The sequence below is a fragment of the Gavialis gangeticus genome, unplaced genomic scaffold (assembly GCF_001723915.1).
Source record: "Gavialis gangeticus isolate Ggan-Ray unplaced genomic scaffold, GavGan_comp1, whole genome shotgun sequence".
In the NCBI taxonomy this organism is placed as follows: domain Eukaryota; kingdom Metazoa; phylum Chordata; order Crocodylia; family Gavialidae; genus Gavialis; species Gavialis gangeticus.
Window position 1 is genome coordinate 60053236 of NW_017729029.1, and position 15345 is coordinate 60068580.

The window sequence follows — 15345 nt, forward strand, 5'->3', positions numbered from 1 at the left end:
ATCTCACTTTTTTATATAGGTAGTGCTTAATTTACATATTTACACACACACATGTGCGTATAGGGTCCTATTTAATTTTATGGCCAAAGAAATTTATGGCCAAAAGGAATTTTTGCGGCTTGGTCACAGCACAAAGATCCAGTTTCACAGGCATTTCACAGTGGCTTTAGCCCTCGCCACTGATTGGTGGAGAGGCCGTGGAGGGGGAGGAGGGACAAGGGGCGGCTGCCATCTTGGCTGCTGGCTGTCCTTTGTGCTGCCCTGGCATCCAGTGCCTTCCCCTCTAGGGCAGGCTGTGAGGCAGTGAGGAGCCAGCATTTTATTTTTATTAAGACTTTTTTAAAATTGATTTCACAGACAATTGCAGATTTCATGGTTTCTGCAAAATTGCAAAGTAGGTAGGTCCCTACATTTGTGTGTGTGTGTATGTGTAATCTCTCTATAGTGTAGTGTAGGAAATGTAGCATTTAATCTACCCCTGTGATAGGGTTTTCATTGGTCATTTAAAAATCTTCATTTAAAAATATTTCTGTGTCCATGTTACTTGAAGTAGGGTGAAAGGCAAGTTTGGCTGCTACACGTGCTTCAGAAACAAAACAGAACAAAAGAACACCAACCAGTCAACCAAAGAAACAAACAACACCAGCTACTAATCACAAAAAATAGGAAATGAGAGCATAACTTAAAACAATGGCCATAACTACTATTATATTCCAAGGAAAATTGCATTCATGTTTTAAATGGTCATGGTGATAGCAGTTACAGTTTTTGTGGAGGAGCGAGGTTTCATGGGACTGGCACTAGACTGTTGAACAAACTCTCACAGAAGCTGAGGACTACTCAATGGACTACTTTCCTTTCTACGTGAAACGCATATTTCTTTGATCTTGCCTTTGACATAAACATATAAGTACATATACATGTTGGTATGTAAAAAAGTCCAGACAAAATACAGACACTTCTGCTGGGCTGAGGATGAGCAGACAATCATGTGACAGATGTCAGTCATACTGCTTAATGCATTGCTGGAATGCTGTTGTGGTGAACACCATATAACAGTTATGTATAGAAGAAAACAGATGAGAATTTACAGTACCTGTGGTTTTATCTAGCATAAATACTTTGTTTTCATTGCCTGAAAAAATATGATATGCAATTTGTCCATTTCTTCCTTCATCTGGATCCTCTGCAATTATGTGATGCACCAGAGAGCCTATCTCTGCATCCTCCATGACATAGGCAAGAGGAGAAGACACAAAACTGGGACGGTTGTCATTGATGTCTAAAATGACAATTTTTGCTGTCTGGGATCCAAGTCTGCGATCTGTCAAATTTACTGCCTGATCTGCTGCAGACACTGTCAGGACCACAGAATGAGTAACTTCTCTATCTAACGGAACTGCTGTGATCAAGGTGCCATATGAAGGATTAATGAAAAATGGATTTTCACCAGTGTCACTCATTTTTATGGAATACCATATTTTGCTGTTCAGAAAACTGCCATCTCCATCTTTTGCATTGAATGTGTATACTAAGGTGCCAACAGGTACATTTTCCTCTATGCCAATCACTATGAAATCCTCTTGGAAATAAGGGGAGTGGTCATTTTTATCTTCTACATCAATATTGAGGAAAACAGAATTGTTTTGTGGAGGATTCTTATTACAATCCTTTACAATGACCCTCAGAAGGAAGTGAGAAACTGTTTCATAGTCAAGTTCCTTGGAAAGAAAGATCTCCCCTGTTGAACTATCTATTTCAAAATGTTCATGGTCATCTTCTTCAGCAATACTAAAATGCAGTTTTCTATTGGCCTGTGGATGATGACCAGCCAACTTTATAGAACTCAACACTTGTGCAGGCTTAAAATTTTCAGGTATGATGAAGTGCTTGATATCTTGATAAAAGATAGAACTCCCTTTGGGCAGTGGGATTACCTGAAAAAGCACAAAATTGTTTATTTTTTTTCCTTTTGAATTATTGGCATTACTGTAATGTATTTTATTATAACTAATTACTGGGTCTAATCATTTGTAGTTTGTGCATGGAAGACCACATTAGCTTTCATATACATCAAGGCTAGAACAACCGCTTTACTGGCATAGTGCTGATATACTGTCACAAGAAGCTTAAACCATCTGTTAAGCTTATTAATAGCTTATGGCTAAAACACCATCTCCAAACATTTTACAAGAATTAAAATCTATCCTCAGGAAATATTCCGCCATTCAAAAGTATTATCCAGTAAGGCATTACCCAGATTCATCTTTTTTCCTGTACTGCATTCATGATTGCAACAGGGTAAGCAATGAAGCTTCTCTCTCTCCTACTGAATCTCATGAGCATCAGAGAAAAAAAAAGCTACACCGTAGTGTTTTCTTTGGTGGTGCTCTTAAACACCTTCATTTATTTAACTATTATGAATATTTGCCATTATTTACTTTCCCAAAGTTAAAGAGGTAATTGATTTTGGGGTGGTTACATCACCATAGAATTTCCTACATCACATATCATTGTAATGGTTTAAAATTAGAGAAATTCTTCAACAGTTGAACTACATTTGCCTTCTGACTGGGACATGAATGGCGTGCCCTTTAAAGCTGCCTAAAATTAACTTTCATACCAAAGACATATGACTAGTATTCTGGGTGGCATTCAACTTGTAATATATATAGGAGTGTGGCCACCTGAAAGTTTGGAGCCTTTTCAAAAGCTAATACATCTTGACCAGTGTGTGTGAATGAGCTGAGAACAATTCAAATGCAGCAAACCTACTCCAACTTTAACCCTAGATGAAGGAATATTTAAGTTGGAGCAGGTTTGCTGTCTTTAAATTGTTCTCAGCTCATTCACACGTGACAATTAGAACTTACCCCCCCCCCGCTACCCTTTTGAAATATTCCCCTTTTGAAAGGGCTCCAAGAGTTCCTGTGTCCACACTGGGTTTACAGAAGGCCCTGCCAAACAGATCTGTTGTGGTTCTGCCAAGTAATATGTGGCTAGCTACAAAAATACATGACAATGGCTTTAATGCTCTCCTCACATGGCTGAGCTTGTCACTTTGCAGCTCCCATATAGGCCAGCAAGAGGGGATAGGCTACCCTCCTGTTCTTTGAAGTGTAAGAGAAGGTTGAATAAAGGAATAGGTGTGATACAGTGGGGAAACATCATCCACTGTATTTTCCTTTTAAAATTTACTTTTCCTTCTGCCTACTTTGATCTCCAGTTTTAACTATTTTCATGGGATATTTTTCCTCACTTCATAATCTCCTCTTGCTGGAATATGACTTATAATTGCAAGTCAACCCATAATACTGGAAATGAAATGAGGAAAATGTATCTGTCCCCTGCAATTTCCTCATTCAATAACATCAAGATTGGAAAAAATCCCAGGAGATAACATGAGATAACAGGCTCTCAAGTTCACACCATACATTTTATTTTCCACATTCTCATCCTTTGGGGTTCCAATTTTTAAATGAACTGAAATTCTAGCAACATGTTTCTAATCTGTGCTATGTAAAATGGTACCTGAATGTTAAGAGTTGCGTGTCCTTGAAGGGGAGGCATTCCTTGGTCACTTGCAGTGACAATTATTCTGTATTTAGATCTCTGATTATATGAAAGAGAGTCAGTTGTCCTTAACTCACCATTGCTGGCATCAATCTGGAAGGGACCTAAACTCTCTTCTATAGCACAAAAGAAAAAAAAAAAAGAAAGAATTAATTCTTAATTCAACTGTTGAACATACAATGTCCATTGTCCAAATGCCCCCATAGTAACATATTGTTAACATGCTTTGTAGTTAATGGTACAAAGTGAATATATCTACAGTTCCCATTTATTTCTATGGGAGTTGGGGCGGTCAGCACCTCTCCTGATTAAACTCATGATTATTCTGACCTGCTTCTAATGGGCTCAATTCAAAGGTATTTATTGGGGGTGTGCGAAACATGCCCTATTTGATTTGGATTCAGATTTGGCCCAAATCAGGGTCAGTGATTCTATTTGTTGATTTGTATCACCATCCCTGATTCAGTTTGGCCAAATCTGAAGATTTGATGCTGATTCAGAGAATCAGCGATTCAGACACAGACACAGCTTTAAATGTTTTTTCTACATACCTTGAGGTACCAGGCATGGCTTGTGAATGCTGCAATGCAGGGGCAGATGGAGCATCCCACAGGAGCACGGGGTGGGGGGAGCATGTGCTCAGTGGCGAACCCGGAAGTGGACCAGAATTACTTCTGGTCCACTTCTGGGTCCACTGGGGAGAGTGCCATGGGGCCCCCCGCACCTTCCTGGCTTGGTGATCAGTTGCAGGGGGACCCCATGTGCCCCCCCAGACCCAGGAGGCACCAGTCACCGGAGGGGTTTGGGAAGGGGGTCCCACGTGCTCTTTGGCAGACCCAGAAGTGGACCGGAAATGCTTCTGGTCCACTTCCGGGTCTACTGCCGAGTGCACTGGGGACCCCCTCCCCCCCCGCCACACTTCTGTGGGACACTCCATGTGCCTCAGCATCATAACATTTACGAGCTGCCTGCTACCTACAAGTACGTAGAAAAAACATTTAAAGCTGTGTCTATGTCCGAATCACCGAATCTTTCCAGATCTCTCCAAATCAATTCAGAAGGTTCCAATTTGATACAGAGAGATTAAAGGGTCCTCTGATTCGATTCAGATTCAGAGATTTGGCCACCAAACTGGGCCAAATCTCCACTGGATTGAATAAGAGAACAAAGCTTGGCATAGCCCTAATATTTATCTACCTACAAAAAGGAGATAAAGAATATATAGTACTTGCTTCGTTCAATGCCTACATCAGTAATCTGTGCACAAGTGGGCAACACCCAACTAGGTCTGTTAAATTATCTCTTGAGTGTGTAAGTAAGCAAAGGCAGGGAAGGGATGAAGCCTTATCAACTGAACTTGTATGGAGGGAAAAATAAACTGTGCCGGGAAAAGGTGTTTTGGGTTCCCTCACTGGTTATGAGAATCCAAATTCAAAAAGTCCCTGATCTATTCCAACTGAAGTGCAATGATGATGATGTAACTTTGCATTCATGCTGACCAGGAATTCAAGATATATATATGAAAACCACACTTGTATTATATAGAGTTTAATCTTATGGCTATTTATCCCAGAACAAAATCAGAAATGGCTAGAACCTATACTTTTATGCTTTGTGAATGTGGCCATATGGCCAGTAACTGGCAAGCTCTCATTTGAATTACTACTAGCCACTACCTCATACTAGTATTTATTACCTCCCAGTTAACACAAAATGTGAAAAAAACCAGCTACTTGTAATACATTATTAAAAACTGGGAAATTCTAATGTTAAAATAGTGTGTATACAACAGTTTGCCATATGTATTTTTAATAAGGTGTGTTTGTGTGTCTTACAAAATCATGTAGTATACAGCTGCTATTCAAAAAAGAAACTGCGGTAAAACAATAAATCTGATACAGATGTAGAATAGAAAATATCCAAAAGAAGGATATATTTTCATAAGCACCTAACTGAGCATGAAGCTGTTTATGTTCCCCAAATTTGCACATACAAATTAGATAGCTACACATATAAATGCCCATTTATGTATACAATTACCTTACTCCATCTGAAAAATATTTGCACCTTAATATTTTGAACAAGCAATATAGGAAGCTATTGAATCCAGTCCGCAGCTGCCTCCACGCCACTCTGCATAGGGTCAAGCCCCACCCACTCCCACCCACTGGCCCAGGCCGCAACCAGGGCATGCAGCTTTCAATGGGGCTGTTCCCAGTGCTGCTCTGCTCCCCTCACCTCCAGTGGGATCTGCCTACCTGAAGCATCCCACCTGCCCACCTGCCTGGAGCAGTGCAGCAGGGGCAGGAGAAGGAGAAGGAGCCACCATTGGAGGTGAGGAGAGTAGAGCAGTACCCAGCCAGCTACAGTCACACTGGGAACAGCCCCACTGGAAGCTGTGTGCACTGGCTAGGGCCTGGGTCAGTGGGGCTATTCTGCTCCCCTCACCTCCAGCAGTGGCTCCTCCTCCTGCTCCTGTCCCTGATATGCTACTCCAAGTGAGGGGGAGCATCAGCTGGGCAGCTCCTGCCCCAGTGTGTAGGGTGCCAGCTCCAGCTCCTAGCTGTCTTCCACTCACTCCACCTACACGGAGCAATGAGCAGCCAACCTACAAGCAGGTGGACTGGATGGAAAGTGGCTAGGAGCTGGAGCCAGAGCCCTGTGTGCTGGGCTGGAAGCTGCCCAGCTGAAGCTTCCCCCACTGCCAGCCTCACTGAAGTGGCACAGCAGGAGCAACAGCAGGAGAAGAAGCCACCACTGGAGGTCAGGGGAGCAGAACAGCCTCACCAGCCTGGGCCCTGGCCAGCATGTGCAGCTTCTGGCAGGGCTGTTCCCAGTGTGGCTGCAGATGTCCAGGTGCTGCCCTGCTCTGCTCTGCTCTCCTCCCTTCTGGCAGCAGCTCCTCCTCTCACTCCTGCCCCTGCTGCAGTGCTCTGAGTGGGCAGGAGGAGGGGAAGCTTCAGTCATTTGGCTCCTGCTGAAAGCAAGAGGAGCAGAACTGCACTCAGCTGGCTGCAGCTACACCAAGAACTGCCCTCCAGAAGCTGTGCAGTGGCCGGGGCTGGGGCTGGGGCATGGGTGGGACTGTGGCACAGGCTACCCCAAAAGAGGCTTAGCCACATGTGGAGTGCCGCGGGAGCAGCCGCAGACTGCACCACCTGGGCAAGCTCTGCTGAACACTGCCCCCACCTCCCCCTCCTTCCTCTCACCCTTGGCTGGTTCCCAGGACCTAGAATCCAGGCACCCCCCCCCCACACACACACACATGCACATTCCCCACAAACCCTCACAAGGCAGGGCAGCATGCAGGGAGTAAATCAGCATCACCCACTATCTCACTCTTCTACGCTGCTCCCTGACTGCCCAAAGCCCCATAGGGAGTGTTGATGAGTTTTTGCAAGTAATCCAATTTGACCAGGGTTAGGTGCCTAGGATCCCTATGCTCTGAAAAAAGTTGGTTCCTCTAAAGAAGAATCCAATTAAAGTGTAGTGCACAGATACTTTATACACAGGATGGGGAGAAGAGAGAAGCTGTAAAGGACAATTCAGAAAAAGAGCCAATATAAAACACTCAGCAGAGGGCTATGTCTAAACTGATCTCCCTTAGGCATGTGAATCAAACTGAGTATTATGTGCCTCTGTTGATTTCCAATCCCCTATGCTTTTTCCTGACTCTGAGAGTAGACATGGTAGTGGCTAGATCCACCTTTTACCCAGGGATTAGAGAACTTGGAACTTGGGAAGTAGAAAACCTTGGTTCTAAGCCCTTCTCAGCCATAGGTGATTTGACCTCGTACCTCCCACTTCTTACAAGGGTTTCTTCCACCAAGCTATAAAAACTAGATCATAGGATCATAGGAAAGTAGGGCTGGAAGGGAGCACACAAGGTCATCTAGTCCAGCCCCTTGCTTAAGGCTAATGACTAAACCACCCCAGCCAGGTGTCTGTCTAAACTGCTCTTGAAAAATCCCAAGGATAGAGATTCCACAGTTTCTCTATTTAGCCTGTTTCAGTGCTTGGCCACTCTCAGAGTCAGAAACTCCTCCTAATCTCCAACCTCAATTTCCCCTGTTGACGCGTATAATTGTCATGTATTTATCTGTTTGTATGCAACACTACATTAATTTTATATGCAACTTTTCATAGAGAAGCTGAGAAAAATGAATTGGATAGAGATAATATCAATCCAGTTTATGCAAGTTGCTTTTAGTCCCAACTGCAATATATGTGATTTGCATCAACAACTACCGCCATTCAAATGCTATCTGAGGAGTATTGTGTCTTGTGAAATGTGTCCATAAAATCTGCGCTCAAAGATAGCAACTAGTTCACTCTTTTCATAGTGAAACCTAAAAACCAGCCTTCTGTCAGCTTCTAAGGTTGAAGGTGAGGTGGAAAGCTTGAATTTCCCAGGTCTGCTTCCTTTTGATTGTGGTGTGCCTGCAGCTCATGTTAGTACACCCACTGAACAAGTGCTTGCAAAGTACAAGTATCAGTTCTGTATATCCTTAAAAAAGGAGCTTTAAGCATTAAAGAATATTTCTTCCACCTTGCCTACTTCAATACATAAGCTCAACCAAAGCTTGACAAACAGGGATATTTGGACATAATGTATAAGAAGTAGCTCTCCTTTCCTTGTTAATTTCTAGTGATGCAAGGTGAAAATACTTGAGGAGCACCACATAATATGTTATCACAAGCTGCAGCAGAAGCACTAAGACCATTTGGACACAGGCATTCAGAGAAGAGCAGCCACAATCTGTTCCAAAAAATCTTGAGGTCATCTAAACACAAAATATCATTTGCAACAAGAAAAGATTTTTGTGGGTCATAGCTGTTACTCATATCTTTTATTCTATAGTTGAGAAGGATATAGACAAGCTTTTAGGTATGAAGTACCCTTCCTGAGGTCTTACTCCAGGCATGGGCTTCATACCCTTCCTCAGGTCTTAGATTTTAAATGGGTATTTCATCACAGTTAGTGCAATAAAAGATATTACCCACAAAAAACCTTGCCTCTCATATTTTTCTTGGATCATCAGCCCAACTCTACCAAAACCTGGAGAATATAATTTGATCATTCTCAAATATAAGGGGCCTCAATATCTAATAGTATCTACTATTATTTTCTTTTTCTATCCAATTTCCAATGGAATTGTATCCAACACAAAAGCTCTAAATGAGTTTTCTGATGCTTTGAGCCTTGCTCATCCCAACCACATTCTGAATGTAAATGTAACTCAGGAGCTTCAGCTTAAATTCACACTGAGGAGGAAAGAACAGTATTCAATAGAAAAGAGGAAGACAGGGGCATGCCCTGCCCCTACAAATAGGAATATTACAGGATCCACATGGGAATCCCACCTGTGCTGTGCTCTGAGCTCCATCTTCCCCTAGAGCAGGGGTTAGCAAACCACAACCCATGGGCTGAATTCAGCCCACAAAGATTTCGAATCCAGCCTGGGGCAGCACAGGGGATCAAGGGACATATAGATGTGCTGTGCTGTGCTGTCCACCCCCACTCCACAGCACTGCAGTCTATGGACCTGCCTGCACTATGCCTGTGAAAGAGGCTGCAAAGGGGTTGAGTACCAGGGGCCTGGGCTGATGAGAAGCATAGGTGGCCTGGGCACATTGGGAGGTATAAAGTTGTGGCTTGCAGCAGGGGACTGGGTTGCACTTTCTATCCCATGGCAGCAAAAAGATTGTCAGTCCCCACCCTAGACAATACGAACTGCCATTTGTACTTGTCTATGACAGATGTGATCGGGGTGGACCCAGAGGGAGTACAGTGGCACAGCTATAACCCCATCTCAGACTGAACTGTGGTGCTTAAACACCTGGGAACTTAAAAAAACCTCCAAAGCAGAAGAGAATCCCTCCATCACCACTGTGCTCGGATATACCACTTCAGATGCTTTCCCTGAAGTCCTAGGGAAGGGGACTCTTCAGAGCTGCTCCTGCCCACTCTAACTGGGCATCATGAAAGCTGGGTTCCACTAGGGCAGCTACAGCAGCAGCAGCTCCTTGCACCTGCTCCTGCAGGGACCCAGCAATATGGGGAAAGCCACCCCCTCCCTATTGTTGCTGCTGCTGTTCCCACCTAGGGCAAGCATCTGCAGTGGGCAGAAGCAGCTCTGAAGTTTCCCCTGCCCCTGGGGACAGTGGGGAAAGCAGCAGGGACTAGAGGTGGAAATGACTGAAGGGGAGGATATGCCCTGAGCCTGGAGGGAAAGGCAGGGATGTTCATGTGATCTGGGAACTCTGAAAGGTCCCTAGAGGCTCCTGCCTACACCAAAGGAGAAGGCTGGGAGCAGGGGTGCAGCAACCTCTGCAGCTGGGGTGGCCACCCCCACACCCCCTTTCTCAAATCCTAGGCCTCTGGATGTGATCCTTGCCACCCTCTGACAAGTTAACTATGTTACTAATGAGAATCATATCTATGAAAAATCTCACAGTATGAAAATATACCTAGATTTCAATCCTGAATGCTTGTTCTGACTTCTCCCCTTAAATAGCTCTTAGACATTTATGGTTAACTTATCTACATAATTTAATCTTTCTTTTAGTTGGACATTCCTTAAGGGTGTTAAAAAAATTAAAAATTACTCAGTAACTGGCATCCCTGCAGAGCTTGAGAGCTACACAGTTGACACTGAGGCATGTAACTCTTGATCTTGTGGCAATCCCTTAAAAGTTGAAAAAATCACTGCTTTGCATACAGATTGCCAATTACAGAAGCTTGTGTTTTTACAGGTACCAAAATTAATCACATTATATTTCTTTGTTGCACCAGCACTGAACAATATGCCAAGACCACAAAGTCCATCACTATTCTTGATTTTCTACTTTTAAATATAAGTCATGTAAGAATATAAGAATCTTACTATTAAATAGAAGAACAGATGTAAAAGGCCATGAGCCTAATAATAAAACATTAGTATCAGACAAGTTCAGCTGTCTCCAAATTTCTTTAACTGCAAAATAGCTAGTTTCGTGTTTGCAGGATTTGGAAATTTTTAGATTATTTTAAAGTTTTCTTTATCTGTCTAAATAAATCTATTCATTGGAGTATTTTTTTTAAAGCTACATATTTGGCCTTTGTAGGGAGATTATGGCCAATCCTGCTTTAAGATAACCATTGATGGATGTGGTAGACTAAAACGTGTGAGATTAGAGTTCTTTTTTGAATGTCTGTACCACATGCATCATGCTTCAATGTGAGTTGCATTCTGCTACCATCCTAGATGCCCCTCGCTGGGTAGCTTGTTAACTTTGGCGGGTAGTTGTCTGTTCTGAGCAAGTACCAGCCCAGCCCTGCCCCTGGGCTGTCACAGAGAGGACAAAGAAAAGGCTTTGTCTCTTCCCAGCACAGCCAGGTGTGGGGGTACAGGAACAGAGCCTCTCTGCTGCACAGATCACCATCCTCCCAAGCCTGTGGGCTCAGGTCTTGGTGGGGTTGGGTCCATGTGGCAGGGAGAAACTGGGTCAGTTTATCTGGACCCAGTTCCCAGTGTGGCAAAAAGCTGGCCAGGCAGCCCCACGCTACAGCTTCTGGCTGCAGCTGTCAAGAGGCTGGGGCAGAAGGGGAAAGGAGCTTCCCCGTCACCCATGTGGGCCCCCAAAGCTTGCTGGCTGGGGTATTGCAGGGCTGGCTGGCTGGTTTTTCGCCAAACCAAAAAGGGAGCCCTCCTTGCCATGAGGGCCCCTCCCCCCACAGCTTACTGACTGGGGTCTCAGGGAGGTTGGGTCCGTGCGGCAGAGAGGGTTTCCTTCTCACCTGCCCCAGTCCCTGGTGCAGCAAAAAGCTTGCCAGGCAGCCCTGTGCTGCAGCTGTCACAAAGCTGGGGTATTTGAGGGGAAGGGGACCCCTCTGCCACATGGATTCAGCCTGGCTCCACTCCTGGAAACCTCAATCAGCAAGCTGTGGCAAGGGGCTCCATTCCCTGCTTTTTTTATCCCAGCCTTTACTGACAGTTGCCAGGTGGGGTGGAGGGCATAGGGAGTCATGCGGGAGCATTCCCCACCTGCTGGCCTTGCCCAGGGCAGACAGGCACTGAGCCCCCACCATGTATGTTCAAGTCATTCCTGCTCTAACTTATAACACTTTAAGTAAAGTGCAATACTTAGAGCACTCCTGCCAGGAACTTACTGAACATCTGTTCTTAGCTAGGGAGAATCCATTGTATTGCTTAAGAGAAGGAAGGCTACAGAGATAAGGAGAGGGACAGCTATTCCAGGAAGAGTGGCTCTTCCTTTAGCAGTCTTGGATTGTTCTGACTGTACAAGATTGAGAGGCCTTGGCTGTTGCCTACTCAGCAGCTCCCACCACTTTCTTGATAGAGGGTATAATTTTCTGAGAAATCTTTAGCTCAACACAAAGGTGTTTACAGTCTTCTTTGCTCTCCTTCAAGGAAGTGGCAATTTGGTTCCATATTTTTTAATTCTTAGAATCTTGTGATTATCACATAATACTAAATAAATGGTATTATTTTGCAGAGATAACTGCAACTGCCTCTTTTTCAGAGTGAGAAGTAATGCACTTTTGTGGCACTTCAGTTTTTATTCTTTACTTTGCAATAACAAATAATCATGACAAGTATAAACTGATGAGGGCACAAAGCTGAGCTCTAACTATTCAGAAAAGAGCAGTTGGGAAAATGTAGAACTCAGAGACATAAGAGCTGTTTTCAATCAAATACTATACTTTATATATCAAATACTATAAATTGAAAAATACTAAGCATAAAAGATATGGACTCCATATATCCTGTGATACAAAGCAGGGTATAAAAAAATAAGTTATGGCATCTGTATGTGAACTCCTCACTGATAGTTTTTCAGAAATAAATTTTTATTCTTAACACATTTTGTATTCTTGGACAAATAATGTAGCAAAATTGGAGGACCTGCCATGTTTTCCTCATTGTTAGAAGTAAAGCTGTGCCCTACATAACAGATGAAGTACATTACATCAGACACACAGAAAGAACACATCTACATCTCTAATCAACATTAATGTCCCACCCATTCTCTTGCTGAAATCTTGGATGGTTTTCCCACTGATTTCACTGGAAGCTTAATTGGAGTGAGGTACTAATGGATGTATGGGGAAAACGAAAAGCAAGCAAGCAAGCCAACATGCTTTCAGACTGTTAAGCAGTATCTAGAGAATCTGCTGCTAAATAAAAGGTGAAACATGAACTAAAGAACATAAGCGTCACTGTTTGCCCAGATTATTTTTTGATCCCTCTGATCGCTTTCTCAGACTGCTATGGACTCCTATAGCAAGAAGATTTTAAGTTGGTCATGAGAAAGAAGAGATCATTTTTCTTTTAAGATATTAAACAGTTGCCCATAACTGATTGAAACCTTAAACTCTGCTGTATATGCTTATGGACAATTATGGTCCTAATCTTGTGTGAGCTGCAGTTTATAACAGCTCTGTAGCCATCCCTCACTGGGAACAACAAAGCTTCTGGGAAAACAAGGGAGAGGGTGAAGGGAAAGATGATGTCTGCTCATGCCTCCTCAAATATTGTGATATGACCCAATTCCTATTTGTACTGTAAATGTAGTCAACTCCTGCTTTAAAGCCCCTTTACTGTGTTGGAATATTGTAATAGGGCCTAAGTCTAAATAAGAATCAAAGATTGCAAGCTGGCTCCACTAATCCTTTCATTGCTTCAGTACCTTCTCTTTTGTGCATCGCAGTTATCAATTCTTACCTGGTGCTATTGAACATAACACTACACCATTGTTTCCAGAATCAAGGTCCTTTGTAAACACAGTGGTGACAAGCATGCCTCCTGGTTGTCCTTCCAAAACCTGTCATCAAACAGCTTGTTTAGAAGTGCATATTAGAAATGAAATGAGTGTTAAAATGAATTAATTCACCACAAAACAGTTCATTTTGGACTTTATTTCATTAAACCTAATACTGATGTCTATATTGAAATTAGTAGGGAAATCTTATTTACAATTCAAGTTTTATACCACAAGGTGGTGCTCAAAACAACACTCTGGCTGATCTTTACGAGGTCACTTAACTAGTTATTACAAACCTTGATATCTAGCTCTTTTCCAGATGGGATCTGAGGAAAGATAGGTTGATTATCATTGATGTCAGTAACTGAGAGATATATGGTTGTTGTGGCATTAAGTCGTGGAACTCCATGGTCTGTCACTAGTATGACCAATTGGTGATGGGCTTGTTGTTCATGATCTAATGCAACGCCATTTATAATTTCACCTGATGAAAAAATAAAGGGAAGGAAAAAAAGGACAGAAGTACTGAATTAACATAAATCATAATATATTATCTTAACATATTACATAAAATTCAATGCAATGTACCTCACACAGTGTAAAATAATGGTGCATACTGCATATAGCAAAACCCCAGCTAACTATATTTGCTCTCACAAAAACACACAAATAATCCAAGTCTGATTGTGTATTTCAGGGTAATACTATCGTCTTCACAGGACCAAGGTCCCTGAATTTCATGTAATGAAACAGAATGGCTACTTGAAAATAAACTATCTGATGTTTTTTTCATTATATTCCAGGAATAAGAACACACAGTGTAGCCCTTAACTCATGGGCAAATGGCCCTATCTTATCTTGACTGATCTTAAGAGTTAGAAAACTCTCAATACTGCTGATAACTACCTTATCTCTACCATACCCTGAGGCTGTAGGTCCCAGGGAACAAATCTGACAGTCCTCTCTCCAGATGTTCAACTGTACTCAAGCATATCTGATGATTTTTAAGTGACTGAAGAACTTCTGTTAGATTAACTCATATTATTACACAATTTTGAGACCTTCTCTACTATACTCTCTCTCTGCTTCCCTTTGAACTTTTGTAAGTCTATTCTAAGAGGCCTTGCTTTGAAACAGCAGTTTTATTTTGGAATTCTAGAATAGCTAGAAGATGGGAATGCAGGGCATTTGCAAAGTGCAGGTGTATCAAACTCATCCAGCCCTGTGTGTCAGGTGAGCTGCATGGGACCCATCCACAGTTGCATGAACATTGCAGGGCCAGCCCCATGGCCTGACTTGGGCCCATGGACCTCCACCCCAATTCCAGATCCAGTGCTCACAGTGCCTGCTCTGGCTGGATCAGGACACGAGCTGCACACAGCACCCACTCTGGCCAGATCAGGATGTGAGCCATGTTCAATGCAGGTCCTGGACTGATCAGAGTGGGCTCTGTGTGTAGGAGCCAAAGTGAGAGCTAGATATGGCATGAGGGGGCCCATGGAACCACCTCCCCCACCGCTCCCCATGTCTGATCCTGTGCCTGCTGTGGCTGGTCTGGAACTGCACTGCATGCAGAGCCTGCTCTGAACAGTCCAGGACCCAAACTGCACACGATGCCTGCCTAGGACCATCTGGAGTGGACACTGTGTGCAGCCATCAGGAGAGGGTGCCAAGAGTGCTAGATCCAGCATGTAGTAAGGGAAAGGTGTCCAAACTTGCCATGCCCAGGGCCAGTACTGAGGGCTGGATGATATGGCTCTGCATGCTGAATCCAGCCTGCGGACCATATCTTTGAACGCCCCAGCAGAGTGGAATCTCAGACTGCAGATTTGTGCTGTACAAGCTATCAGGTTCCCCTCTTACTGGAAAAAAACATGGATTTCTCATTTTAGCAGAGACACCCATGGATTTTGCAGCAAGGCCTCTGCAGGCTAGCAGAGTTCCAGCCTGTAGGGGGCTGGGGAAAGTGGGAGGAGGGTGGTCAGGCAGGGGAGCCATGTGCAT

The 15345-nt window shown here is 43.4% G+C and overlaps 1 protein-coding gene across 1 annotated transcript in view; it reads right to left on the reverse strand.

Annotated features, from left to right (window-relative positions):
• The window catches only part of DCHS2 (dachsous cadherin-related 2), a 124349-nt gene that overhangs the window by 70918 nt on the left and 38086 nt on the right, over positions 1–15345 (reverse strand). Inside the window, exons 6-9 of the mRNA XM_019521054.1 lie at positions 13638–13825; positions 13302–13401; positions 3532–3689; positions 1097–1937 (exon numbers count right to left, since the gene is read on the reverse strand). Of these exons, the coding sequence (XP_019376599.1) occupies positions 1097–1937; positions 3532–3689; positions 13302–13401; positions 13638–13825 (1287 nt within the window). The remainder of the gene's footprint in view (positions 1–1096; positions 1938–3531; positions 3690–13301; positions 13402–13637; positions 13826–15345) is intronic.